A 27,849-nucleotide genomic window follows, 5' to 3' on the forward strand; every position below is an offset into this window, starting at 1 on the left:
AAACAAACAAACAAACAAACAAACAAACAGACAAACAAACAAACAAACAAACAGACAAACAAACAAACAGACAAACAAACAGACAAACAAACAGACAAACAAACAAACAAACAGACAAACAAACCCTGGCAAAAACATGACCTCCTTGGCGGAGGTAATTAGACAGCTGAAATCCTGTACCCAGGCAATTTACATTTAAAATACATGATCATATTTAATATAAACCACAAATAACCCTACTAATTAACAACCCCCCCCCCACCACTGCAGTTACAAACATGCACCTTTAAGTTTAACCCTTTAAACCCTGTTTGCGCTGCGCTCACACACAACAGCACATTAATGTGAGACTATCATCTGATTAAACAATCCCAGCTGTAGTGCAGCACATAAACTAAACATTGCATAAACAGTCTCACCGGCCGCCCCTCCACAGTTTCCAAACGTCTGTTGCTCAGCAGTCTGAAGTCTGCATAGGAGCCGCAGCGGCGTCTGCTCCGCCCTTTTCTCAGCTGCTGCTGTCTGATTGGAGACACCTGCAGCCTATAGCAGTGCATGATGACCCAGCTGAACTCACTGTGGTCCTGACGGATCTGACCTGCGCTCTGGCCTCTGAATCTCACACACTTATTTCCTTTTCTTCATGTTTTTCCCACAGTGAATTAAAACCAGTTTGACTTTACATAGATTGTACAAATTGTTGGCCTAATTGGCAAGCTAGCTTACCAAATTAATATAGCATCATGCTAACGTGCCATAAGGTATTATTTAATGAGTTGATTTGTCAGTTGGAGCCATGAAGTTTTGGAGCTAACAGTTAGCGGCTGTATAGTGTACATTTAATTTAACTTGATGAAACAGTGAATTTCTTGAATAGAGGCAAGGCTAGAGTTTTTGGAGCTAGCATGTAGCAGCTGCCAGTGGCTATATACGAAGATGCTTTTACATTGGTTTTAGCTTTACGCAAGTATTAAGATATGTTTTGCTTAATGTATATTACGCTAGCTGGCCTGATTAATACTAGCATTAATGTGGCTATATTATGCTAACCGTCTGTATATTGCGAGTATCATTTAATGAGTAGCATTTAACAGCTGTCAGTGGCAATACGTAAAGATACTTTTACGATGTTTTCAGCTCTAGTTATTACCACAGCGGTTTCATCTACTTCAGCTGAGTTTGGTGACGCTAATTTGTGCACAATTGCATCTTGCACATGCTGTTCACTGCACTGGACTGTACATGTTGTGTTTTACATTTTTTTCCTTATATATAATGTACGTAGTCTGGATATACATATTCTTGAGTGTTTTTATATTTCTCTTTTATATCTAACTGAGAACTACCTCTAAAAATATCCCGATATGTGAACATAACAGTCACAAGTGTTCGCTCCTGGAGGATTCTGTTGGGTTTCTGTAAACTGGCTTAGAGTCTGGTTTTGTCCAACTCTGTATGTAAAGTGTCATGAGAGAACTTTTGTTATGATTTGGCATTATATAAATAAATTTGATTGATTGACTGATTGATTGATTGATTGAACATAACGACAATAAACCTTCTTGAATCTTGAATCTCAGATTAACCTTATGTAAACTGTATATTAGCCGAGTAGCTGACTCTGGGGCGCCGATAAGAGGGGGCAAACATGACACATTCATGGGGCCCAGTATTTGTGGGGGGGCCCATAGAGCAGTGGAGGGGGTCCAGTGGATACAGGTTAGAAGTTGTGAATATTTCGTGTAAAATTTGCTGTATAAGAGAAGTATAGAAGTTGGGAGGTGAATGTTGAAAGCATGCTAACTTTCAGTTTCGTCTTCATGCTATCGTCAGTGATGTTGTTAATGGACCCCCCCACCCCCTTTGGTCAGATAGATTGTGAAGATGGTCCATTTCTGTAGGGGTCCACAACAATTCCCCTTTCATGGGTCCCATGATTGGCCGACTTTATCCTTTTAATGTAGCCGCGTCACGCTAACGGTCCATATACTGTAAATAAGTGCAGTTTCATTGCGAACCAAAGCCCACTGGAAGTCTTCATCTTTTCTCGACCACTTCAGTCGTCGTAGCTAATGTTACAAGGACATAAATTGTGGCTCTCAGCAGCTTCACATGAAGACGCTCCAGTTTCCAGTTGTGGTCGTTGCCCCTTTGACCTACCATCAGTGCAATAATAAGACAATAGTTCACCCCCGCCCCCACCCCCACCCCTTCACCCCCCCCATCCCTACAAACAGTGGATGCGATCGATTAGCGCAGCGACAATAGAAGGCGGACTTTCCTGGACACCCATCAGTCTATGAGTTGTGACAGCTCCTTTGTGCTGGTCCACGTCCACAGTCCCACTTCCTCCTCGTCCATTTTTACCTCCATCTCTTTCGTATCGCTCCTTTCAGCTACTTTCATCTCGTCCCTGTCTATTTTTTTCTAATCTCCCAAACATGCACATACACAAAAGCGTCTTTTCCGCTCTGTTCTCAGTGTGGCTTTTTTATTCACACGCTACAGAAGACGTCTGTTTTGTCCCCGCGCTGCTAAAATCTGACCTATTTTTTGCTGAAAGACTCCAGGCAGTATTTTTTTTTTCTTTTTTTTTTTTTTATATACTAAGGCCAGTCTAGCAAAGCAAATTGTATAAAATCCTCACCGCATCATCTATTTGGAATCCCTCTGTGAGAATTACTTAAAATGCCTGACCAAGTTGATATGGATAAATGTTTCCCCATCAGCGCTAAGTCAAACCCACTTGCTCGTCTTCCGTTTTTGACAGTGACAGCAGAGACGGCTATTCCTCCAGAAAGACGAACATGTACTTTAATTCTGATGCACCTCTTCATTACAGCTGTGTATCGGCAAGAATCTGGCGATACCATACAAATCACAATACTACGATCACAATACGATATGTCATGATACTGTTAAAAAGGCAATTTTTTGTTTGTTTCTTTTTTTCTTTTAAAGATGATTTCCTGGAAAAATTGAATTACACCAGAAATCTGCACAAATACTAAACACATTTTTATTTGATCAGAACAGGATCTAATGCTATATCATAAAATTTTTCTAAGTCTCCTGGTTTCCAAAGGAACCACCATCTGCCTCTGGAGGTCTCCATCAAAAAAAGAGATTCCATCTCAAGGGACTTCCTGGGTAAATAAAGGTTACATACATACATAAATAAATAAATAAATAAACAAGTGTTCAGAGAACGCAAACCTCCGCCAAGCACCCCAGACGGTGTGCATGTGTGGATCGACTATTTCTGTTTAAATTCAACAGTTTCCAGGTTGTTCCATACAGCAGAAAAAGCTGAAGCTTGGTACCAGTCATGTGTCTGTCCAATTAGATTCAATTCACATCAATATTAGTTGAGTTCTAATTTTAAATGTGTGGGAAATGGGATTTTCAATGTTCAATGTAAATGTCCACAGAGTCCACATTCCACAGTGGATGTGGACAGTTTAGTTCCAGATACAAGATATTGTTCTAAGCTATGGATGGATGAAATTGGAGGCTAATTGGAGTCGTTTTGAATTTTTTTGATGAATTTTGGAAAATGTCTCAATGATGACAGATGGAAAACTGTAGCTGTTGTGACCTTGCTGTGACCTTGAACTTTGTCCTACTGGGACCAAAGTTTAATGGGTTGGTCCCAGGGTCTAGGCCTATCTGTGGGGAAGATTTGGGAAAGATGGGCGGAAGAGTTTTCCGTAAAGTTGCGAACAAACAAACAAAGCAAAGTGATCACAATACCTCCTGGTGGAGGTGAAAATAAGTAAAAAGTGCTTTTAGGATGCTTCATAGAACCATTATTTAATAAAACAGTGTTAAATAATAATGAATAAAATATAAACTTAAAAGAAAAACCAAAAAACCAAAAATGAACCTCCACAATATCTGCATTTGAATAAATACGACACTACTTTTTAATATCGACAGTATCGTGAAATGAAATATCTCGATATATTTTCGAACAGCCCTCCTCTTCATCATCCGTCACTAACGTCGTACAAGTCTTCCAACGTTCGCTCTGGCTCTTTTCTTCCACCTTCCTTCCTCCACTTCCTGTATCGTCTGTGACCGTGGGGAGGCTCATGGCTCACCCATTGGGCGCCGTCCAACGGATTTGATCCCCCGCTCTGGCCGCGGCCATCTGTGTCTGTTGGCGTAGTAATGAGGAAAGGAGGCCTGCCGCTCTTTTCCTCCAATCCCCGGCCTCGGTCCTGGTGCGTGCGCCTGAGCTGCGGACGGCGGTCATTTGGGATCGGCCTTTTCGTACGTTCGACCTCCGAGCCCCCGTCTCCGCTCACGCTTGCATAACCTTGCGGATGATGAAAACCGGATAAAAGGATAAATATATATTTGGAAAATGGAAAATGAGCCAGGCACAAACAAGTAGTATTTAGCTGTGGTGTGTGTGCTCAGTTAGGCTAAACAGATACGGGAAACATTGTGCTTATCCCCTGAGCTAATCCCTTTAGACAAACGTCCAATCCCTCAAAGCATGGTGCTCATTGCAACACTAGCCAATGGGCCGCATTGGAAAAAAGGATGTCAGTGTAGCAGTCCTGCATCTGAACACTGTATTCTTGCTCTGTTTGATGAACAAAAAAATGCACATTTTAGTTTCTTGATGCTGTGAGGATCGTCAGATGGAGCCGAGACAGAGAAGTTAATCTGAATGTGAAGCATCTGGCAGCGTCAAAACCACTTAAACCAAAAAAACCCAGGGCTACTTTGGTAATTTCCTCTATATTTAACCTTTCTGCAGTGATTTATCACCATTTATTATCACGTTGTCCTCTGTATTTTACATTTTTTCAGTATAAATCAGGTATTTTTCTATGTTTAATTCACTGAGCATGAACATGTTCAGAAAAGCTCAGGTTAAAGTTGAGGGTTATTTTATAAAAAAACCAGAGAAAACTGCAGAATAAGTCACTTTTTAAGTAAAATACACCATTAACTGAACATTCTATATGTTTAACTGTCCTTAAGTGGTTTATCACCATTTATTATAATGCTATCCTCTGTATTTTATCAGTATAAATCAGGTTTTTTCCTATATTTAATTCACTGATCATGATGTGTATTTTTAGTGCATTTTACTCTATTTTTAGTGCTTTTTAAGTGTACTTTAGTGTATCGTATTTGTTAGTACATTTTTGTGTATTTTTAGTGCATTTTACTCCATTTGTAATGCATTTTGGTATGTTTGTTAGTACCTTTTAGTGTATTTTTTTACTGCATTTTAGTGTATTTTTGTGAATTTTTGTACATTTTCAGTGTATTTTTGTGCATTTCACATTATAGTATATTTGCTAGTGGCTTTTAGTATATTTTTTAATGCATTTTAGTGTACTTTGGTGTATTGTAGTGTATTTGTTAGTGCATTTTTGTGTGTTTTTGTGCATTTTAGTATATTTTTAGTGTATTTTTGTGTATTTTTGTGCATTTTGGTACATTTTTTACTGCATTTTAGTGTACTGTAGTGTATTGTAGTGTATTTGTTAGTACACTTTTGTGTATTTTTGTGCATTTTAATGTATTTTTTATGTATTTTTCGTATGTTTAGTACATTTTACTCAATTTTAGTGCATTTTGGTGTATTTTTGTGCATTGTAGTATATCTTTAGTGTATTTTTGTGCATTTCTGTGCATTTCGGTATATTTTTGCTGCATTTTAGTGTACTTTAGTGTATTGTAGTGTATTTGTTAGTACATTTTTGTGTATTTTTGTGCATTTTAGTATATTTTTTATGTATTTTTTTATGTTTAGTACAATTTACTCAATTTTAGTGCATTTTAGTATATTTTTAGTGTATTTTTGTACAGTTTTGTACATTTCGGTACATTTTTACTGTATTTCAGTGTATTGTAGTGTATTTGTTGGTACATTTTTTCGGTATTTGTCTATATTTATGCTGCTTTCCTTCATTAACTTGATGCTGATTTTGTATGTTGCGCCCAAATTTCCATAATGGACTTTGTATTGGTCTTCATTAGGTGTATGTGAATATAATTCATCTGTGACCGGGCTTGTGCCGCATTAAGAGACAGTATTTGAATTATTTGCAGGTTAAATTCATCGTTAGAACATCTAATTCATACTTGTGGACTTTAACTAGAACGGGGACTCCGTAAGAAGCCTGCTCGTCAGGAATATTTCTATTTTATGGAGAAAATTGCGACGTTTTGAAGAATCCTCGTCGTCTTTGGCTGTGACTGATGCGCTGTTATGAGCGGGGGTTTAAATCCAGTCCAGGTACAGAAGTGTACAGATGTGTACGTGTGGGCGTCGGCCTCCAAATCCCATCGTAGGTGCCGCACCGTCGTAATAATGATGCTATTAAACCCTGTGCTTAAGCTGACTTTGCTTTCCTTTCCCCTCCTCCTTTATCCCCCTCTTCCTGCCTCTTTCTCTCTTTACACTCCTGCCCCCTCCCACACTTTCAGCTGACCCCCCCCTCCTCCCTCTCCTCAAGTCCCCCCCCCCCCCCCCCCCTTCCTCTGCATTATTAGTGCGTATAGCTCTCTCCTGGCTCTGCAGAAGCCATTAGCTGAGATTAGCAGTGGAGGAGCCAGACCCCCCCCCCCCATACCCCCCCTCCCCTTTTCCTCTCGCTCACTTTATTTCTTCCCTTTTTTTTTTTTTTTTTTTCAGGCTAGCCGTAGCCGCCACGCTCGCTGAATGATTACCATCCATTATAGGGCCTTATTGTGCTGACAGAAGCAACTTCAGGCCCCGGCCCTGGTCGTAACGGAGAAAAAAAAAAAAGAGTGACTCATAATCTTAGACACACTCCCTGGAAGTGGAATGTGCATCAGAGGGAAAAGACAGAGATAAGGCACATGCCAAATTAATGCTAGCCATAACGTAGCATCATGCTAACGCCTCATACACTGGAATTAGGTGTCATTTAATTCCAGTTGATTTGAGCCAGGATGTTTTGGAGCTAACGATTAGCATCTGTGTAGCTTAGCATCGTACTCTATTTTTAGTACTTCTTAAGTGTACTTTAGTGGATTGTAGTGTGTTTGGTAGTACATTTTTGTGTATTTTTAGTGCATTTTAGTATACAGTATGTTGTACTGTATTTGTAATGCATTTTGGTATATATTTTTAGTGCATTTTACTGTATTTTTAGTGCATTTTCCTCAATTTTAGTGTATTGTAGTGTATTTTTGTGCATTTTAGTATATTTTTTGTGTATATTTGTGCCTTTCGGTATATTTGTAGTGTATTTTAGTGTGCTTCGGTGTACTGTAGTGTATTTGTTTGTACATTTGTGTGTATTTTTTAGTGCATTTTACTCTACTTTTAGTGCTTTTTATGTGTACTGTAGTGTATTGTAGTGTATTTTTTGGTTCATTTTTGTGTATTTTTTAGTGCATTTTACTCTATTTTTAATACGTTTTACTCAATTTTAGTGCCTCTTTGTGTATTTTTGTGCATTTTGGTATATTTTAGTGCATTTTAGTGTACTTCTGTGTATTGTTGTGTATTTTTTTTAGTACACTTTTGTGTATTTTTAGTGGATTTTACTCATTTTTTGTGAATTTTAGTATATTTTTAGTGTACTTTTGTGCATTTCGGTATATTTTTAGTGCATTTTAGTGTACTTTGGTGTATTGTAGTGTATTTGTTAGTGCATTTTTGTGTAATTTTTTTGTGCATTTTCCACTACTTTTAGTGCTTATGTGTACTTTAGTGTATTGTAGTACATCTGTTAGTACATTTTGTGTATTTTTAGTGCATTTTAGTATATTTTTAGTACATTTTACTCAATTTAAGTGTTTTTTTGTGTCTTTTTTTGCATTTTGGTATATTTTTAGTGCATTTTATTGGACTTTGGTGCATTGTTGTGTATTTGTTAATACATTTTTGTGTATTTTAGGTGCATTTTAGTATATTTTTAGTACATTTTACTCAATTTTAGTGCAGTTTCGTGTATTTTTTTGCATTTCGGTATATTTTTAGTGCATTTTAGTGGACTTTGGTGCATTGTTGTGTATTTGTTAGTACATTTTTGTGTATTTTTAGTGCATTTTACTCTATTTTTAGTGCTTTTTAAGTGTACTTTAGTGTATTGTAGTGTATTTGAAAAAAATAGACGGTAGAGATAAGGCAGATGCATTTGGAAACAGGAAGTGATGCAGGTGGTGGTGGCATTGGGGGGGTTTGGAATGGGGGGGGGGCAGTCCAGTTTGATGGATGCTATGTGCGTGTTGACGCCACGGGGAGCGGTGTTAACCTTCTCGGCGAGGCATGGGGGCCCGCTATGACCCCCCTCTTCTATTGCATTCCCACAGGTTGTTTCCACGCCGATACCCACTCGCAAACACTGCAGAGAGAATGATAAATCAACTGTCATTTTTTATTTAGAATAAGAAAAAAAAAAAAGAAAGAAATAAACTTCTAACAAAACAAAACAGGCTCATTTCCTGGCTGCTGGCTCCAGCTCTTAGAGGGAGGGAGGAAAAAAAAAACAAAAAAAAAGCCAACCACAACAGCGAAAGGAATTTTGTCACTTGACTGGAATGAGACGAGAACAGAATATCAATCATTTCTCTCATTTTCGGTCCCCCCTTTGCCTTTTTTGTTAGAACTTGGCTCTATATATAAAAGCAGAGGATGCTCCCCGCTGCCCCCCCCCCCCCCCCCCCCCAGGCCTGCAGGGAATCAAATGTACAGCTCCTGTCGTCAGGAAAATATAAAAGGTAGCGCTGGTCGGCGAAATGGAGGGCGGTTACAGTACAAATCTGTGTGATTTTATATAACACATAGTGGGATTTCTCTGAAGCGTTCAAAACTGGCCTCCCGCCTCCCACTCTTCATCCCTCACTTTCTGTCTTCGTCTCTAGCGGCGTCTTCTTCAGCCGTTCGCCCAGCTGCATTTCAATGAGTCAGTCCCAAAAATGCCCCGTCAATATCCCTGACTAAGGTTCTAATCGTTTTGGATTTTTACCTCACATTACATTTATGTGTTTGGCAGACGCTTTTTTCCAAAGCGATGTTACCTCCTCCAAGAGGTACTGTGATCACTTTGGTTTGCATGTTTGTTTGTTTGTTTGTTTGTTAGCAACTTTACGGGGAAAACTATTCCACCCATCTTTCCCAAACCTTCCCCACAGATAGGCCTAGGCCCTGGGACCGACCCAGTACATTTTGGTCCCAGTAGGCCAAAGTTCAAGGTCACAGCATCTACAGTTTTCCATCTGTCATCACTGAGACATTTTCCAAAATTCATAAAAAATTCCAAACGACTCCAATTAGCCTCCAGTTGGATCCACCTGTAGCTTAGAACAGTATCTTGTATCTGGAACTAAATTGTCCACATCCACTGTGGAATGTGGACTCTGTGGACATTTACACTGAACACTGAAAATCCCATTTACCACACATTTAAAATTAGAACTCAACTAATATTGATGTGAACTGAATCTAATTGGACAGACACATGACTGGGACCAAGCTTCAACTTTGTACGAAGTATGGTTCTGCTCCATTTCTCTTCTGTTACACTCTGTTGACTTTTGTTTGTTTGTTTGTTTGTTTGTCTGTTAGCAAGATAACTCTAAAAGTTATGGATGAATTTGGATGAAATTTTTTAGGAAATGTTGATACTGGCACAAGGAACAAATGATTAAATTTTGGTGGTGATTTTTTTTAGTGGGAGGAGATCTGCCTTGGCGGAGGTCTGCACTCTCCGAGTGCTTTTCTAGTTCATTATAGTTTAGTTTTATTTAATTTTGACTTTTTGTTTTTTGCTAATTTGGTTTGTTTTAATTTGGTTTTAGAGCAGGTTTGCTAGTTTTTATTTTCATTTTTTTTCTAAATGCTTAGTTTTAGTTTAGTTTTAGTATTAATTTTACTGTAGTCGTCTCTTTTCTCTTCTTCTCTGTGGTCGTATTCAAATCAATCCCAGACAGGACTCTGCTGCTTTAGTCTCCATGTTTCCAGGTAGAGTGGGGACCAGAAGACGACTGGAAACCACAAATGAACACAAGTGACGGAGCAAAAAGTGTTGTACGGTGCCGCTAGCTAAAATTGCTAGAGCGAAATAAATCGACTTCGTATCAGTCCGACATTGACAAAGATGAAAACGAAGGGAATTTTATCCATAATTTTTATCCATTTTAGTTTTATAAGCACACAATACAGTTTCAGTAAGTTATCGTTTTTTCTTTTAATTATAGTTTTTCTTTATTTCCGTAAACGAAAATGTTTTTACAGTTCTAGTTTTCGTCATCTCATCAGTTTTCGTTAACGATAATAACCTTGTCCCTGACAGATCTTTAAAGCTTGATACAGTGAAAAGTGTGCAGAAATGACAAGTGGCGGTAACGTTTCACCTGGGTGTAAATCTGTGTTAGGATTCTTTCTCTCTTTTTTTTTTTTGTTGGAAATAAGCTCCAAAGACAGATAGGCTGGATAAAGAGGGAGCGACAGCGTCTGGACTTGTCTGCTCGCTTTTTTCCTGCCATCCATCAACTCACGGTCACGACCACATCTGCCCACCAACCCCCGGCCCCGTTCGCAAGGTCTGGATTATCATAGTGTCAACAGGCTCCGCCCCCTTCCTGGCTGCTTGATTACCGCTGTGCGGCCTGTACGTCTGTGAGCATGCTCAGTGGGGGTTCGGATGTGCATCACCTCTGGCTCTGACATAAATACACTGTCTGGGTTTGTTCAGTATGAAGGTGATTGGATCTGGATGGTTCTGGTTCTGGTGGAGTTTGGGTTTTTATAGGAACTTTTAAAAGCCCTGAAGTGTTTCTAAGTAGAGTTCTGGACCGAGTTAAAGTCAGCAGTTATGTGGATTTAGACTGGAGTAGATCAGGTTGGACTGGACTGGACTGGACTGGACTGGACCGGACTGGACCGGACTAGATTGGATTGGAATGGACTGGACTAGATTGGATTGGACTGGAATTGATTCGGTTGGATTGGACTGAACTGGGTTTGAATGGAGCAGACTGGACTAGATTGGGTTGGGTTAGGTTGGATTGGATTGGACTGGACTGAACTAGATTGGACTGGACTGAAATGGACTAACTTGGGTTGATTTGGACTGGACTGGACTAGATTGGATTGGACTCGAATTGATTGGGTTGGATTGGACTGAACTGGACTAGATTGGGTTGGACTGAAATGGACTAACTTGGGTTGAATTGGACTAGACTGGACTAGATTGGATTGGACTGGAATTGAATCGGCTGGATTGGACTGGGATGGGTTTGAATGGACCGGACTAGACTAGATTGGATTGGACTGGATTAGATTAGACTTTATTGGTCCTACAACAGTGAAGTCCACTGGTCAATGCAGGAGGAGGATAAAGTGCAAGAAAATGTGCAGCAAAAAAACAAATAAACAATACAAATAAATAATCATTATAATAGTAATTATAATAATACATACTAAAACTCTGTAGGCTGTAAACATATTCACCTAAGACGTGGAAATGTAATGTACAGATGGGAGACAAACACTGTTCCTGTGGTTTTTGGTGATTATTGGCTCATGTAGTCGACCAATCAGCAGCCTTTGAGTGGACCCACCTACCAACCAATCACTGCCCCTCTTTTCAGATCAGTCTGAATTGCTCGTTTCATTTGAGTTTTTTTCAGAAACAGGGTTTTTATGCGACATTTTACGGAATAAATATGAAACTGTGAGAGCTATGCTAAAAATTTTCCTAAAAATGCACCGTATTCACTCGTCTTTTCTTTAGTCGATTGTACAAACCTACGCAAACATTAACCAACACGGATAAAGCTTCTAGAAAACACAACCAACTCCACTAGAGCATGAATATGCAGATTAGGTGCAACATAATCTACATAAGCTACTTTCTACTGGAAGTACTTGGCAACGCTAGCTGTGTTTCTAGTAAATGTCAAGTGAATGTGAAGCCAAAAGGAAACAGTGTTTGTATGAATGAGACTGTGTGGTGTGAGCAGCAGGGGGCGCTGTGGGCTGCATGACAACGTTCTGATAGAAAGAGTAGAAGAAGAAGAGCGTTCTGTTCCTGTGTTCTGTTTAAAATAACTGTGATGGCTTTTTTATGGAGAAACAGATGAAGGTTAATGAAGTTACCATATTTGGTTCCATACCTGTAAGAAGGCAAAATAAATAAATAAAAATAAACAAAGAAGTAAATATAACAAATATTAGAAAACCACATGTAAGGTGAAAGGAACATGTATTTTATTTTATTTTTCCAACATTTTTTATTATGTAGAAAATCAAGGTCAATGAAGTTACCATAATAATAATAATAATAATAATAATAATAATAATAATAATAATAATAATAATAACAATAATAATAATAATAATAACAATAATACATTTTATTTATAGGCACCTTTCTTGGCACTCAAGGACACCATATTTAGTTCCTTACCTGTAAGAAAGGGAAACAAACAAACAAAAAAACTAGAAAAACACATGTAAGGTGAAAGGAACCTGTATTTTAGAACATTAGAACATGACTTTCAGAAAATGTTTTAAAATTTTATTATGTAGAAAATCAAGGTCAGTGAAGTTACCATATTTGGTTCCTTACCTGTAAGAAAGCAAAAAACCAAACCAAAACAAAACAAAAATGAAAACACTAGAGAAACACATGTAAGGTGAAATGAACCTGTATTTTAGAACATTAGAACCTTACACAGGTGGACCTTACAGACCCCAGAGACCACATTGGACCTCACAGGTGGACCTTACAGACCCTGGAGACCACATTGGACCTCACAGGTGGACCTTACAGACCCTGGAGACCACATTGGACCTCACAGGTGGACCTTACAGACCCTGGAGACCACATTGGACCTCACAGGTGGACCTAACAGACCCTGGAGACCACATTGGACCTCACAGGTGGACCTTACAGACCCCGAAGACCACATTGGACCTTACAGACCCTGGAGACCACATTGGACCTCACAGGTGGACCTTACCGACTCCGGAGACCACATTGGACCTCAAAGGTGGACCTTACAGACCCTGGAGACCACATTGGACCTCACAGGTGGACCTTACAGACTCTGGAGACCACATTGGACCTCACAGGTGGACCTAACAGACCCTGGAGACCACATTGGACCTCAGAGGTGGACCTTACAGACTCTGGAGACCACATTGGACCTCAAAGGTGGACCTTACAGACTCTGGAGACCACATTGGACCTCAAAGGTGGACCTTACAGACCCTGGAGACCACATTGGACCTCAGAGGTGGACCTTACAGACTCTGGAGACCACATTGGACCTCAAAGGTGGACCTTACAGACCCTGGAGACCACATCGGACCTCAGAGGTGGACCTTACAGACTCTGGAGACCACACTGGACCTCACAGACCCTGTAGACCACATTGGACCTCAGATTGGAGACTCACTGTCCTCACTGAAACTGTTACTGTCGCTGTCTCGTAATGTGTGTGGAAACGACCAAAAATAGTCACTTGCCCTATCAGGGCTTCCAGAGACGTCTGGGACTATAAATCAGCGTCTGCAGGTGCAAAAATGAAACTGATAAAACGCTAAAATTAGCGTTCCTGTTTGAGTTAGTTTTAGCTAGCTGTGCGCTGTTGGTTGGGCTGGAAAACACCAGGGTGTGAGAATGAAGCGCTCCTTCTCCAGACGCATCACTCCTCAGCGTCTGTGCTTTTCTTTCTTTTATTTGTAATCTATTTTCTCTCCTTTACTCCACCTCTTTTTCTTTTTTTTTCTCTTGCCAATACCCTGCTCTGTCTTCCACTTCTCTCTTTTACTACTTTCAATCTCTCTCACTCAGCCATGCTATTCTCTTTTTGTTTTCCATCTCGTCTCGCTAACCCCCCCCGCCTCCACCTCTGCCCCCCCACCCTTCACCCCCCCCCCCCCCACACACACACACACACACACACTGGCCGTCTCTCTCTCAGCCCATGTTTCTCACCAGTCAATAATGAAAATTGCTTGCTACCTTGAATGGATTATGGGTGTGTGCGGGGGCCCGAGGTAGTTTGTTTGAAGGCGCAGCGGTGTCAAATGAAAAGGCCCGGGCCATTTTCTAGCTGCCACAGGCCTTCTGCCTCCATCACACACACACACACACACACACACACACACACACACACACAACACTGTACACAACAACAAACACACACTACCACTCAGGTGAGGACACACATCAGCAGCCGTATGATGGAAACAACCTGCAGAAACATCACAATCACTTTCACCGACTACATTTACACCCGACGCTTTGATCCCACGGTGTCAACAAAGTCTGTTCGCACTTTGGAGAAATTTAGATTTTTGGGATTTTTGAAGAATTTTTGAAATATTAAAAATGTGCCTTTACTTCTAATGGTCCATATTTAAATGGTTTTGATTTTCTTCTGTGAAACAAAAGGTCGGATTAATTTCAAATTGTATATGTAGCTTCCTTGTGACAATGTCTGTAACGTTTGTTCGCAATTTGGAGAAATTTAGATTTTGGGGGATTTTTGACGAATTTTTGAAATATTAAAAATGGGCCTTTACTACGAATGGTCCATATTTCCATGGTTTATAATATGGGAATAGTTGGAGGTATCAGTATAGTTCCTGCTGATCACTGATAAAACTCATATATGGACTTTCATTTGGGTCCATGACCTTTGACCTTGAGTGACCTTGAAAAGTCAAACTTAAGGTCACCAATACCTACATTTCAACAATCTTCTATTTAAGTGCTTGTCGGATTAATTAAAAATTTTATATGTAGGTTTCTTGGGACAATGTCTACAAAGTTTGTTGGCAATTTTGAGAAATTTAGATTTTGGGGATTTTTCACAAATTTTTGAAATATTAAAAATATGCCTTTACTTATTTTTGATGGCTTATGATTTTACATCTGCGCATAAATGTAAAAAAAAAAAAAAAAAGGACATGAGTTGAAGACACTATCAGGAAGTTTAATTCTGCCGTAACTATGCACGTGCGAACTCCGAAAGAAATCCGATAATGGACGGAAATGTGTTGTTTTTTTTGTTTTGTTTTTTTTGTAGCTAGTTTAGTTTTATTTGGAGCACACAGAATCATCAGATAACAAAGAACCATACAACGAGGTCAAACAAAATTTTTCTTCGCTCGAAAAGGAGTGGGAAGAAGAATAACTTATAGACTCCGCCCCCTTTTTACAAACTAATAAATAAATTAATTCCACTTCTTTAGCTTTGTTAACACACTTTTTTCTCTGTATATTTTTTACAGGAACACAAACCATTCACATACACTTTTTTAATCACCTCACACACAATCAGATTTGCATAATCAACCATTTTTAATCTAAACTATAACTTTTGTATGCACTTCGAATATTTACTACAAACACAATCATTAAAGTGATAATGTCCTGATAAAAAAAAAACTAATCTTTTTTTTTAATTGTTATATTTCTGAAGTGCATGTAAACACATCACATCAGTTTAATAACAGTTATTGGTTTTTTTTGCTCATATAAACAGACTCATTGTGTTTTTTTAATATATATATCATATTGTTATTAAGAGCTTAGTTTTAAGTCAAGGTAGAACATTACTGAACTCCTAACATGTCAACGTTGGTGGATGCAGCATCGCCACGACGACGCTCTCCTCCACCTTCCTCCTTCTTCTTCTTCTTCTTCTTCTTCCTCCTCTCTCCCTCCGGTCATGTATTATGAATGTCGCCTAATTACGCAGCCCAGAATTCCTCATACGGGCTGGCACATTTATTTGTTTGCTTTGTATCTCTTTGCCTTTCTCTTGTATGCAAAATCCTTCTGTGATCGAGTTGTTTATTCTTTGGCTCTGCCTCGCCGAGATCAAACACTGAGCAGATTGAACGGGGACGAGGCGCCATTGATGGTCAATCCTCGGGTTGATACTCACCGAGAGGCGGGATGAAGCGCTCAAACATGTTTGCAGGAGTACACGTATGCCTGTCTGCCGCTCGTGGAAGTCGCTCCAAAGCACATATGTTTCGACTGGGAGGAAGTCTAAAAATATGGTTTGTTTTCCCGTTCGCCTGCCACGTTAATTATCCTGCCCAGTTTGTGGAGTTAAGAACCTGATCTGTGTTTTCTGTCAACTGTGGATGGGCCTCGTGTGCAATGTTTGTCAGAGATAAAGGACATTTTCTTGTACTTGTGATGCATCTGTAACAGGGACCACAGCCACTGGAATTCAGCGTCCACATTCAGCCCCGTTTCAGACATATTTACACGGAAGTCTGTCCACGACGGACGTGTGTTTGGTGTTTGGTTAGCTTATGACAAACGATGATAAAAAAAACAAAAAACATCTATGCATCTGTAACAGGAGTGATACAGTTAATATAGGGGTGATACATGTATAACAGGGATGATGTATTTATAACATGCATCTGTAACAGAGGTGATATATCTATAAAAGGGGTGATATATCTATAACATGCATCTATAACAGGGGTGATAAATCTGTAACGGGTGATAAATCTGTAACAGGGGTGATACATTTGTAACAGGGGTGATATATCTATAACATGGGTGATACATCTATAACATACATCTATAACAGGGATGATGTATCTATAACATGCAACTATAACAGGGGTGATACATCTAAAACGGGTGATACATCTATAACAGGGGTGATATATCTATGACATGCATCTATAACAGGGATGATGTTTCTATAACATACATCTATAACAGGGGTGATACATCTATAACAGGGGTGATATATCTATAACATGCATATTTAACAGGGGTGATAAATCTATAATGGGGTGATACATTTGTAACAGGGTTGATACATCTATAACAGGGTTGATACATCTATAACAGGGTTGATACATCTATAACAGGGTTGATACATCTATAACATGCACCTATAACAGGGCTGATACATCTATAACAGGGTTGATACATCTATAACAGGGTTGATACATCTATAACAGGGCCGATACATCTATAACAGGGCTGATACATCTGTAACAGGGTTGATACATCTATAACAGGGTTGATACATCTGTAACAGGGTTGATACATCTATAACAGGGCCGATACATCTATAACAGGGTTGATACATCTATAACAGGGTTGATATATTTATAGCAAGGTTGATACATCTATAACAGGGTTGATACAACTATAACATGCATCTATAACAAGGTTGATACATCTATAACAGGGCTGATACATCTATAACAGGGCTGATACATCTGTAACAGAGCTGATACATCTATAACAGGGTTGATACATCTGTAACAGGGTTGATACATTTATGACAGGGCTGATACATCTATAACAGGGCTGATACATCTGTAACAGGGCTGATACATCTATAACAGAGCTGATACATCTATAACAGAGCTGATACATCTATAACAGAGCTGATACATCTATAACAGGGCTGATACATCTATAACAGAGCTGATACATCTATAACAGGGCTGATACATCTATAACAGAGCTGATACATCTATAACAGGGCTGATACATCTATAACAGAGCTGATACATCTGTAACAGGGCTGATACATCTATAACAGGGCTGATACATTTATGACAGGGCTGATACATCTATAACAGAGCTGATACATCTGTAACAGGGCTGATACATTTATGACAGGGCTGATACATCTATAACAGGGCTGATACATTTATGACAGGGCTGATACATCTATAACAGGGCTGATACATTTATGACAGGGCTGATACATCTATAACAGGGCTGATACATTTATGACAGGGCTGATACATCTATAACAGGGCTGATACATCTGTAACAGGGCTGATACATCTATAACAGAGCTGATACATCTATAACAGAGCTGATACATCTATAACAGGGCTGATACATCTATAACAGAGCTGATACATCTATAACAGGGCTGATACATCTATAACAGAGCTGATACATCTGTAACAGGGCTGATACATCTATAACAGGGCTGATACATTTATGACAGGGCTGATACATTTATGACAGGGCTGATACATCTATAACAGGGCTGATACATTTATGACAGGGCTGATACATCTATAACAGGGCTGATACATTTATGACAGGGCTGATACATCTATAACAGGGCTGATACATCTATAACAGGGCTGATACATCTATAACAGGGCTGATACATCTATAACAGGAGTGTCAAACTCAGTTAAGTTCAGGTGATATCCGTTTTTCAAACAGCTGTATGTTTGAAGTGTTTACACATAAACTCATACTGCAGTGACATCACAGGGCGGCGGCCATGTTGGATTGCGTAACTTTTATTCAAGTTGAACTAACTGAACATATTTACATGGATGTTTTCTTTGTGTTTTTTTTTTTTTTTGTCATCTTATCCTTAAAACAAATGCACTTAAACCTTAGTATAAAGTAAAAGGTTCCATTACTTGTGTCAGTATTGTAACTTTGGCGCTTAAAGGGTTAAGTATCCTGCCCAGTTTGTCCAGTTAAGAACCCCGTGTTGTGTTTTGTGTAAGCTACGGGCCTGGTGTGTTGTGTGTTTGTGTGTTTGTGTGCGATAAAGGCCGTTTTCTCGCACACTTGTGATGCATCTGGAACTGCAGTAATAGCTTCTAGCGCTGTTGAGCCGATCCACGAGTGGGAGTGTGTTTTTTTTTCAATCCGGTCAAACTCTGACTGACAGCTGCTGTGCATGGGCGCCGCTGAAAACACCAGCGCCGCAGAAAGCTTTGCATCTTCTTCAGCACAAGTGTAAAGTAGACGCATCTGTTTGACAAATATGTTCGGACGTCGTTATTTCAACACTGATGCAGAGAGAGAGAGAGAGAGAGAGAGAGAGAGAGAGAGAGAGAGAGAGAGAGAGAGAGAGAGAGAGGAGAGAGAGAGAGAGAGAGAGAGAGAGAGAGGAGAGAGAGAGGAGAGAGAGAGAGAGAGAGAGAGAGAGAGAGAGAGAGAGAGAGAGAGAGAGAGAGAGAGAGAGAGAGAGAGAGAGAGAGAGAGGAGAGAGAGAGAGAGAGAGAGAGAGAGAGAGAGAGAGAGAGAGAGAGAGAGAGAGAGAGAGAGAGAGAGATTCTTAACCAGCCACAATCCGAGAAAGAAAGTTGGGGGGGGGTTGGGGATGATGGGATGGAGGGGTGGGGGGGTGTTTGCTGTTTTAATGTCACATCCATTTAAACGCCACGTCCATCGTCTCCAAGCGCCACACGGGTGTTTTTGTGTGTGGGTGTGTACGTTTTGTGTGCTTTAATTAATACTGAAACACTGGTGTGTGTGTGTGTGTGTGTGTGTGTGTGTGTGTGTGTGTGTGTGTGTGTGTGTGTGGGCTCATTCTAAAGATCTGTTTTCGGTTTTGGAGCAATTTTTTTAAGATAACGAAGGTTCAAACTGAGCGACAAAACACGACGGAGGAACAGGAAGAGCGCTGATGACCACAGTCCGACGGCCCAGTGCATTCAGCCCGATATGATCTGAAGTGAAAATAATAACAGTGAAAAAAGCCCAATTAAATGATGATAATGTTGACGTCTACAAAAATCGGAATAACACAAACGACTGGAAACGCCGCACGAAAAAAACCTGCAATTTTAACAATATCCTGCCTCAGATTCTCAGTTTATCCTTTACACATGTGCATTACGACCAAGGTTATAATAATTTGGGATTTTTCTAGTTGAGTTTTATTTAGTTTTGACTTTTTTTTTTTCTCGAATTTAGTTTGTTTTAATTCGTTTTTGAGCAGGTTTGCTAATTTTTATTAGTTTTAAATTTTTTTTCTAAATTTTCTCATTTGTTATGTTGTTTTGTATTGTTACGTATTGTTTTCTTGATTTATTATTCATTTTTGTTCATTATTTTGGCTGTTTTTGTTCATTTTGTTGCTTAATTTATCCTTTTTTTACTTTATTTAGTAAATTTTTGTGAATGTAATCGGACAAATACGATAATATTTGAGTCGTTTATAAAGAGTTTGGTCTTTTTTTTTTCTTACAAAACTCTCCATGTGATGTAAAGTGAGGACTTCTGTTACAGCCCATATTTAGACAAGAGGGTGGAGCTTGGAAGACTGCTGGAAGAACACTATTAATGCTAATGCTAATGCTAACTTGACTGGAAGTAGTTAAAGACATAACTGAGTTTGATCATGTTTATACCAAGTTTGTTTAATGTGTAAACACACAACGTGACTTAACTGACCATGTGATGCAACACTTAATTAAGGCTAACTCATGCTAATGTACCTAACTGCAAATTTAACAAAGTATTTTTTCCAAATACAGTTGCAGTACTTAGCATCATGCGATTGATCATTTATTTTGCTTAATGCTCATCATTATCTGCAAATATATATATTTTTTTCTTTACTTTATTAGCATCCACGCTGCTAATGAATGTCATTACGCTAAACATGCTAAGTCATTTTAAGTACTTGGCACATGTTAACACTTACAGATTTGTTTGAGAACTTTGCATATAAGCTACCCTATTTAGCAGGCAAGCTAACATGTCATTCAAAACTGAATCAAAGCTAAATTTAGCAGAACTATGCTATGCTAACAGTCTGATTACTGTCATACGGTAAATTTGAGACATTTATTTGCCGCAAGTGTGGAACTTGTCACCTAGGACAGCTTTTCCTACCTGTTGGCGTACATTACAGGTGTGAATGTAACCTCACGCAACGCATTTTTGCTAAGTAGTCAATAAATGCCTAAGCTCATTTATGCTAATGCACTGCAGTAGATAAATTTAGCTTAACTGTGTCACAGGTTTTGATTGTAAATATTAAGATTTACCCCTTTAAATGTGTTATGAATATGAGATTAGCTTTAGCTTTTTTACTTTAGCATTTTTGCTAACAAATACCTAAGCTAACTTATACTAATGCACTGTAGTAGGTCAACTTATCCTAACTGTGTCACAGGTTTTAACTGTAAACACAATCTAAACTGGTTATATTTTCCTCTTTAAATGTTATGAATATGAGATTAGCTTTAGCTTTTTTTTAGCTAATTCTGTTTATTTCAGGTGTTTCGGGTTCGACTTTAGCTTCACGTGTCCGTTTTAGGAACAACCTCTGTTTTGGCTTTTACTAGCTGTAGGCGTACATTACAGATGTTAACATAAACTCACACTAAGCATTTTCACTAAGTAGTCAATAAACACCTAAGCTAATTTATGCTAATGCTCTGTAGTAGGTCAACTTAGCTTAATTGTGTCACAGGTTTTGACTGTAAATATTCAGATTTACCCCTTTAAGCTTTTTTTTTTGCTAATTCTGTTTATTTGTGGTGTTTCGTGTTTGGCTTTAGCTTCACGTGTGCGTTTTTCGGAACAGCCTCTGTTCTGGCTTGGTTTTTCAACCCCATCAGTTTCCTCTCGGGGATAAAACCACCGTGCTAATCTGCAGACGCCTGTAAAACGCCTCATATTCTTTCGCTAGCAGAACCGCTGTTTAGTTTGCGAACAGTATCAGCTGTTTCAAACGTCTGCGTCGGACAGAAGGCTTCATCGCCGTTGTCGTTGTCATTTTCCTGATTTTTTTACTCGTGTATAATTTTGTGCAAAACACAAACGTTGTCTTCTTCTGCTTCTGCTTCTGCTGCAGAAACCAAGGAGGAAAAAAAATCCTCTTAGCGCGGCGCAGCGGTGCTTTTCTGTCTTTCTGCCTGTGAATGCAGCAGAGGCTTTGGGCTCAGATTTCACAGGCACTAATAAGCATTCAGCCTCATCTCCTCCTCTGCTGCTGCTGACTTGGCTGCTAATGTGTGACTGACAAGCCTGGGTTTGTGTGTTGGACAAACGCCGGCTGATGGACAGATCTGGGCTGCGTGTGGGATGGGCGTGGCCGCCGTGACATCATCGATTCACGCCGCCGCTCCGATCAAAAGTTCCGCCCCCGCGTCTCCGTCCACCTTTAACGGGCGCGCTCCGTTGGCTCGTGTAATGTTTTTTTTGCTAATTTTTCAACATTATTAGTTTTTTTTATTCACTTTTGTTCATTTGTTATTTTTGTGTTGTTACGTATTGTTTTGTTGATATAGTTTTCATTTTGGTTCATTTGGCTGTTTTTGTTCATGTTGATGCTTATTTTTTCCTTTATTTATTTATTTATTTTTTTTTTTTAACTTTATTTAGTAAATTATTTTTTTTGCAAATTTTTCCACATTATTAGTTTTTTTTTTGGTCATTTTTGTTCATGTTGGTGCCTACTTTATCCTTTATTTATTTATTTATTTTTACTTTATTTGGTAATTTTTTTTTTGCAACATTTTCCACATTATTAGTTTTGTTGTCATTTTTGTTCATTTTGATGCTTATTTTATCATTTATTTATTTATTTATTTATTTACTTACTTGTTTTTACTTAGTAATTTTTTTTTGCTAAGTTTTCCACATTACTAGGTTTTTTTTGGTCAATTTTGTTCATGTTGATACTTATTTATTTATTTAGTCTTTTTTTTTTTTTTTTTTGCAAATTTTCCCACATTATTAGGGTTTTTTTTGGGTCATTTTTGTTCATTTTGATGCTTATTTTATCCTTTTTTTGTTTATTTTAGTACATTTTTTGCAAAGTTTTCCTGATTATAATAATTATTATTATTATTTTAACCATTTTCTTGTTTATATATTATTTTGTATTATTTTGTATTATTTGTATTTATGTATTATTTTGTATTATTTTCTTATTCTTAAATTTTCTTTTACATTTTACATGTGTTTGTTTATTTTGTTTAGTTTTTACTTTTAATTACTTTTGTTTGTGGCTCATTTTGTTCATGTTACTTATTGTTTTGTTGATTTATGATTTATTTTGTTTATTTTTGTTCATTTTCTTTATTATTTTACATGTATATGTTCATTTTGTTTAGCTTTTACTTTAAATTACTTTTGTTTGTAGCTTATTTTGTTCATGTTACTTATTGTTTTGTTGATTTATTATTTATTTTTGTTCATTTTTGTTCATTTTGTTCATTACTTTGGCTGTTTTTGTTCATTTCTTTATTATATTTTACATGTATTTATTCCTTTTGTTGATTTTCCTTCAGTTTGTGGTTTATTTGGTTCATGTTACTCATTGTTTTGTTGGTTTGCGTTGCGTGTTTTTTAGACACCAGTTTTGGAGCGGGGTTTGTGTGGGTTTTGTGGGTTTGTGTGTGCGATGGCCTTGGACGTGGAGCTCCAGCGGGGAGCGTCGGTTTGTATTTTGCCAGATTGCCGGGCTGCCTCTCTTATTTGCCTGCTTAAATTAGCCCAGCAGGGACCAGGAGTTGGCAGGGATTTATTACTTTATTTATTTTTGTGTTAAATTTTAACATTAACCCGTAAAGACCCAGAGCTACTTTAGTGTCAGTTCCCACATGACGTTTTCTCTCTTATTTAACCTTTATTAAGTCATTTAACAACCGTTTAGTAGAATAATATCCTCTGTTTTTTGGACTGAAAATCATGTTTTCACCGTATTTAATTTAATGAACATGTAGATGTTCATAAAAGCTCAGATTAAAGCTCAGGGTTTTTAAATCAGAAACAGAAAACTGAAGAACAAGTGACTTTTTTTTTTTTTAGTAAAATCTCATTAATTGAACATAAACCCAGTGGGGTTTTTTTTGGATAATTTTTCCACTTTATTAGGGTTTTTTTTATTCACTTTTGTTTATTTGTTACATTGTTTTGTATCGTTACATATTGATTTTTGGATTTACTATTCAGTTTTGTTCATTACTTTGGCTGTTTTTGTTCATCTTGCTGCTTATTTGATCTTTTTTTAAAATTTCTTTATTTTAGGAATTTTTTTTGCAAATTTTTCCACATTATTAGAGTTTTTTTTAAAATCAATTTTCTTGTTTATTTATTATTTTGTAAATTCTCTTATTCCCTTTTGTTCATTTTGTATATTTTCATTATTATTTTACATGTATTTGTTTTTTTTTGTTTAGTTTTTACTTTTAATTACTTTTGTTTGTGGCTTATTTTGTTCATGTTACTTATTGTTTTGTTGATTTATGATTATTTTTGTTCATTTTTGTTCATTTTGTTCATTACTTTGGCTGTTTTTGTTCATTTTGTTGCTTATTTTATCCTTTTTTTTCTTTTTCTTTTCTTTTCTTTTTTTTTTTTTTTTTAACTTTATTTTAGGACATTTTTGGCTAATTTTTCCACATTATTAGTTTTTTCTTCTTCATTTGTGTTCATTATATTCACTGTCATTGATCCAACTCCGTGGGTTTTACTGGTGAATCAATGCTGTAGAAGATGATGGTGTTTCCATAGTAACTACAGAGCCTCTGAACGTCCAAATATGGTCATATCTGATGACCATGAAAAGATAGAGAACTTTATTTTACGCCAATTATTTCAACAGATTTCTTCAATATTGCTCAGTTTGTGAGTTATTCTTTCACTTTTTGTTCATGTTATTGTTTACTTGGGCTGTTCTGGTTCATTTTATTGGCTGTTTCATAAATTTTTCTTCCTTTTAGTAAATCTTTTTTGATAATTTTGTTTCTTTTTCAACATTTTCTTGCCTATTTCACTATTTTTTCCTCTATTTCTCTGTTTGTGGCTTATAGTGTTAATATTGCTTCTTATTTTGTTGATTTATTGTTAATTTTTATTCCTTTTATCCATTACTTTGACTGTTTTTGTTTATTTTGTTGCTTATTTTATTTATTTATTTATTTTTTTGTACTTCATTTTACTGACAGTATTTTACACTAATTATTTACATGTACTGATAGAATTAGTGGATAAACAGGTATTTAACAGTTACATCAGTAGAGTTTGTTGGTCGATGGTGGATGTTTGAGTCTTTATAGATTATGCAAAACACATGAAAACAGTTGATTAAACATAATTGTGTTGCCACAACATGCAACTGGGTCAATATTTTGTTAAATACGACTGCGGCTAGCGCTTATTTTCATCATTCACAATCGATAAAACAACAGAAAATGTCGAAAAACTTTCCCCTAAATGCAGAAATCTCCCCCTAAAATCTAAATCGGTTCAGGTTAAAGTATATATTCCACTCTCCTCGTCCTCTCCTTCCCCAACAACCGATCAATACGTATTAGCTCTAAGCGGCTGGCAGGCAGGGAGGTCACCGGGTCACGTATTAGAGCGCGTCGCAGGTCGGCCTCGGAGCGGTCAGCGCTAATAATCAGCGCTAGCGACTTAAACAATGGCTGACGTTCTGATCTGAAGCTAACGGTCTTTAAAAAGCATCAGTGTTTACGCAAACTCCGCTCCAAAATCTTTAAGCAGATCAACGGCGTCGTGATCTCTTTAAATCCGTCTCCCAGAGCCGGCGGGTTGAAATAACAGCCGACGGCTCACCGACGATGGCATCTCTTATCGTGTCTCGCATTTATTACACACAAAAGGTAAAAGAAGATGGAGTCCGATCCACGCCGCGTTCACTTACCGGGCGTTTTTATCAGAAATGTGAACGCTCAGTGGCCGCGGCCTCCTGTTGTTAAGCCTCCGAGGTAGAGGCGGCGTTAATCAAAGATCCTGCGGAGATTGTTAATCCAGTTGGGATCCTGTATCTAGGGTAAACCCACAGAACGCACAACACACAACACACTGAAGGCCGCCTTTAAACGGCAGCCAAAGGAAACGTGACACTGGGATGATGCATGTGTTCGAAACAACGGGTTGTATAAGGGCGTTTATTCATCCAAATGCCCCTGGAAACGGTTTAATTTATGCTTTTTGGGGAAAAAACTGTATATTAATTCACTTACTGTACACCTACTTACTAAAGAAATCAATAATTTGACCAAAATAGAACTAGTTTAACCACTAACTCATTTTTATCCGGAGGGAAAGAGGAAACTCGAGGGTTATTTATGATCTGAATTTATTCATTAAAGAGCAACGAGAGGAAAAAGGAGTAAATGTTGCAACAAGAGGAGAACAATGTCCTATTGTTTTCTTCCTTTCACCTGCTTAGATTATATTTCATATCCTAAATGAGCCATAATGAAAAAACAAGAAGGAAAGAAACAAAACAAGTGTAGAAATAGGGTACAATCTGAAAAACAAAAAACATCAAAATAAGAAAATAGTATAAAGATGAAAATGACATAAAAATGTCCGAACAATGTAAGATGTAAACAAAGCAAAAAGCAACAGAAAAATGACGTAAAAATTGTAAAAACATTCAAATGATGCAAAAGATGTAAAAAAAAAAAAAAAAAAAAACTGCCATAAAACAATGAAATTGATATAAAAAGACAATAACAATGTAAAAGATGCAAAAGAATAATGTAAAATGATCAAAATACCAGAAAAATTATGTAAAAAGATGCCAACAATGTAAAAAAAAAAAAAGACATGTAAAATGATGAAAATTCTGTAAAATAGTAAAAATGACGTCAATGCAAAAGACGCAAAAAATGATGTAAAATTGAAAAAACTGCATAAAATAATGAAATTGGTGTAAAAAGACAACAATAATGTAAAATACGTAAAAAAAAAAAAAAAAACTCACTTGTTCCACACCTACTTACTAAAGAAATCAATAATTTGACCAAAATAGAACTAGTTTAACCACTAACTCATTTTCAAGCTAATTGTAAATTTAACAAAATCTTTTTTTCCAAATACAGTTGCAGTACTTAGCATCATGTGACTGCCTCTTTTATTTTTGCTTAATGCTCATCCTTATCTGCCAATAGTAGTTGTTTTTTTTTTTTTTTTAACTTTTTTAGCATCCACGCTGCTAACAAGTGTCCTTACGCTAAACATGCTATGTAATTTTAACAACTCACATGTTAACACTTACAGATTTGTTTGAGAACTTTGCGTATGTTGTGAACACGTAAATTAGCATAAGCTAATGTATTTAGCAGGCAAGCTAACAGAGCATGTAATTCAAAACTGAGTCAAAGCTAATTTTAGCAGAAGTAACTATGCTATGCTAACAGTCTGGTTTCTGTCGTACAGTAAATTTGGGACATTTACTTGGCGTAAAATGACGTAAAATAATGTCAGTGTAAAAGACACTAAAAACATGTAACAACAACGATGTAAACTGCTGAAAACACCGTCACCACCTCCTCAGAGCAGGTGGACATGTGTTGAACACCGTGGTGTGCAGTGGTAGGTGGGCGCTGTGGGAGGCCACCGCAGCTACGTCACTGTTTTCTTTGTGTGTGTGCTGCTCTGTTCATTCACTGTTGTCGCTCTGCGTCTTCTCTCTGTGCAGGAAAACCTTCTGTTAGGAGATTTCCGGAACGCCTGGGTCAGCAAAGCCAAATTTGAGTGCAACAGATTGGTTTAACGGGACTTTCTCCTCGGCCTGTCGGTACAAACGTCGGGAAAATTACCGGAGCTGCAGCTTCAGACGGCGTCGTCAGACAGAGGAGAAAACCTGGAAGTACCTCCCAAACCTGAGCACATGACAACTTTAACAGCGGATCCACATAGAGTCTGACTCGCTTTAACTCCCACAGAGTCAAACTACAGCTGACACCCCAGCACCCGGCAGCCCCCACAGCCCCTGCCCACCACTAAAACCATACAAACGCTCCAGTAACTGCTGTAAAACACACTGTAATATGAGCCCTGTGGACGCCCAGAGGCTCCCTAGTTACCATGGCAACACCCTCATCTTCTACAACACTGACTCCCCAGTCCAACCCATAGAGTTGGACCAGTGACAGTGGACGGACACACTGGAGTTATGTTGAGTTTAAGAGGTTTTATTTCAAACAGACACTGTATTTAGTTTAGTTCTGTTTCTGATGTAACAATAATAAGAATCGACTTTAAACTTTTATGAACGTCTACACTGAAAAAAAAAAAAAAAATCTAAACCTGACCAAGTGTGTTTTTATCATTTCTAGTGCAAATCTCTGATCACACT

The 27,849-nt window shown here is 37.9% G+C and overlaps 1 protein-coding gene across 1 annotated transcript in view; it reads left to right on the plus strand.

Moving 5' to 3' along the window:
* LOC115438298 (protocadherin-7-like) overlaps positions 1 to 27,566 on the plus strand; it is a 98,413-nt gene extending 70,847 nt beyond the window's left edge. Inside the window, exon 2 of the mRNA XM_030161819.1 lies at positions 27,190 to 27,566. Coding sequence (XP_030017679.1) covers positions 27,190 to 27,264 — 75 coding nt within the window. The 3' untranslated portion in view covers positions 27,265 to 27,566. The remainder of the gene's footprint in view (positions 1 to 27,189) is intronic.
* The last annotated feature ends 283 nt before the right edge of the window (positions 27,567 to 27,849 follow it).

The sequence above is a fragment of the Sphaeramia orbicularis genome, chromosome 18, assembly GCF_902148855.1.
Source record: "Sphaeramia orbicularis chromosome 18, fSphaOr1.1, whole genome shotgun sequence".
Lineage (NCBI taxonomy): Eukaryota > Metazoa > Chordata > Actinopteri > Kurtiformes > Apogonidae > Sphaeramia > Sphaeramia orbicularis.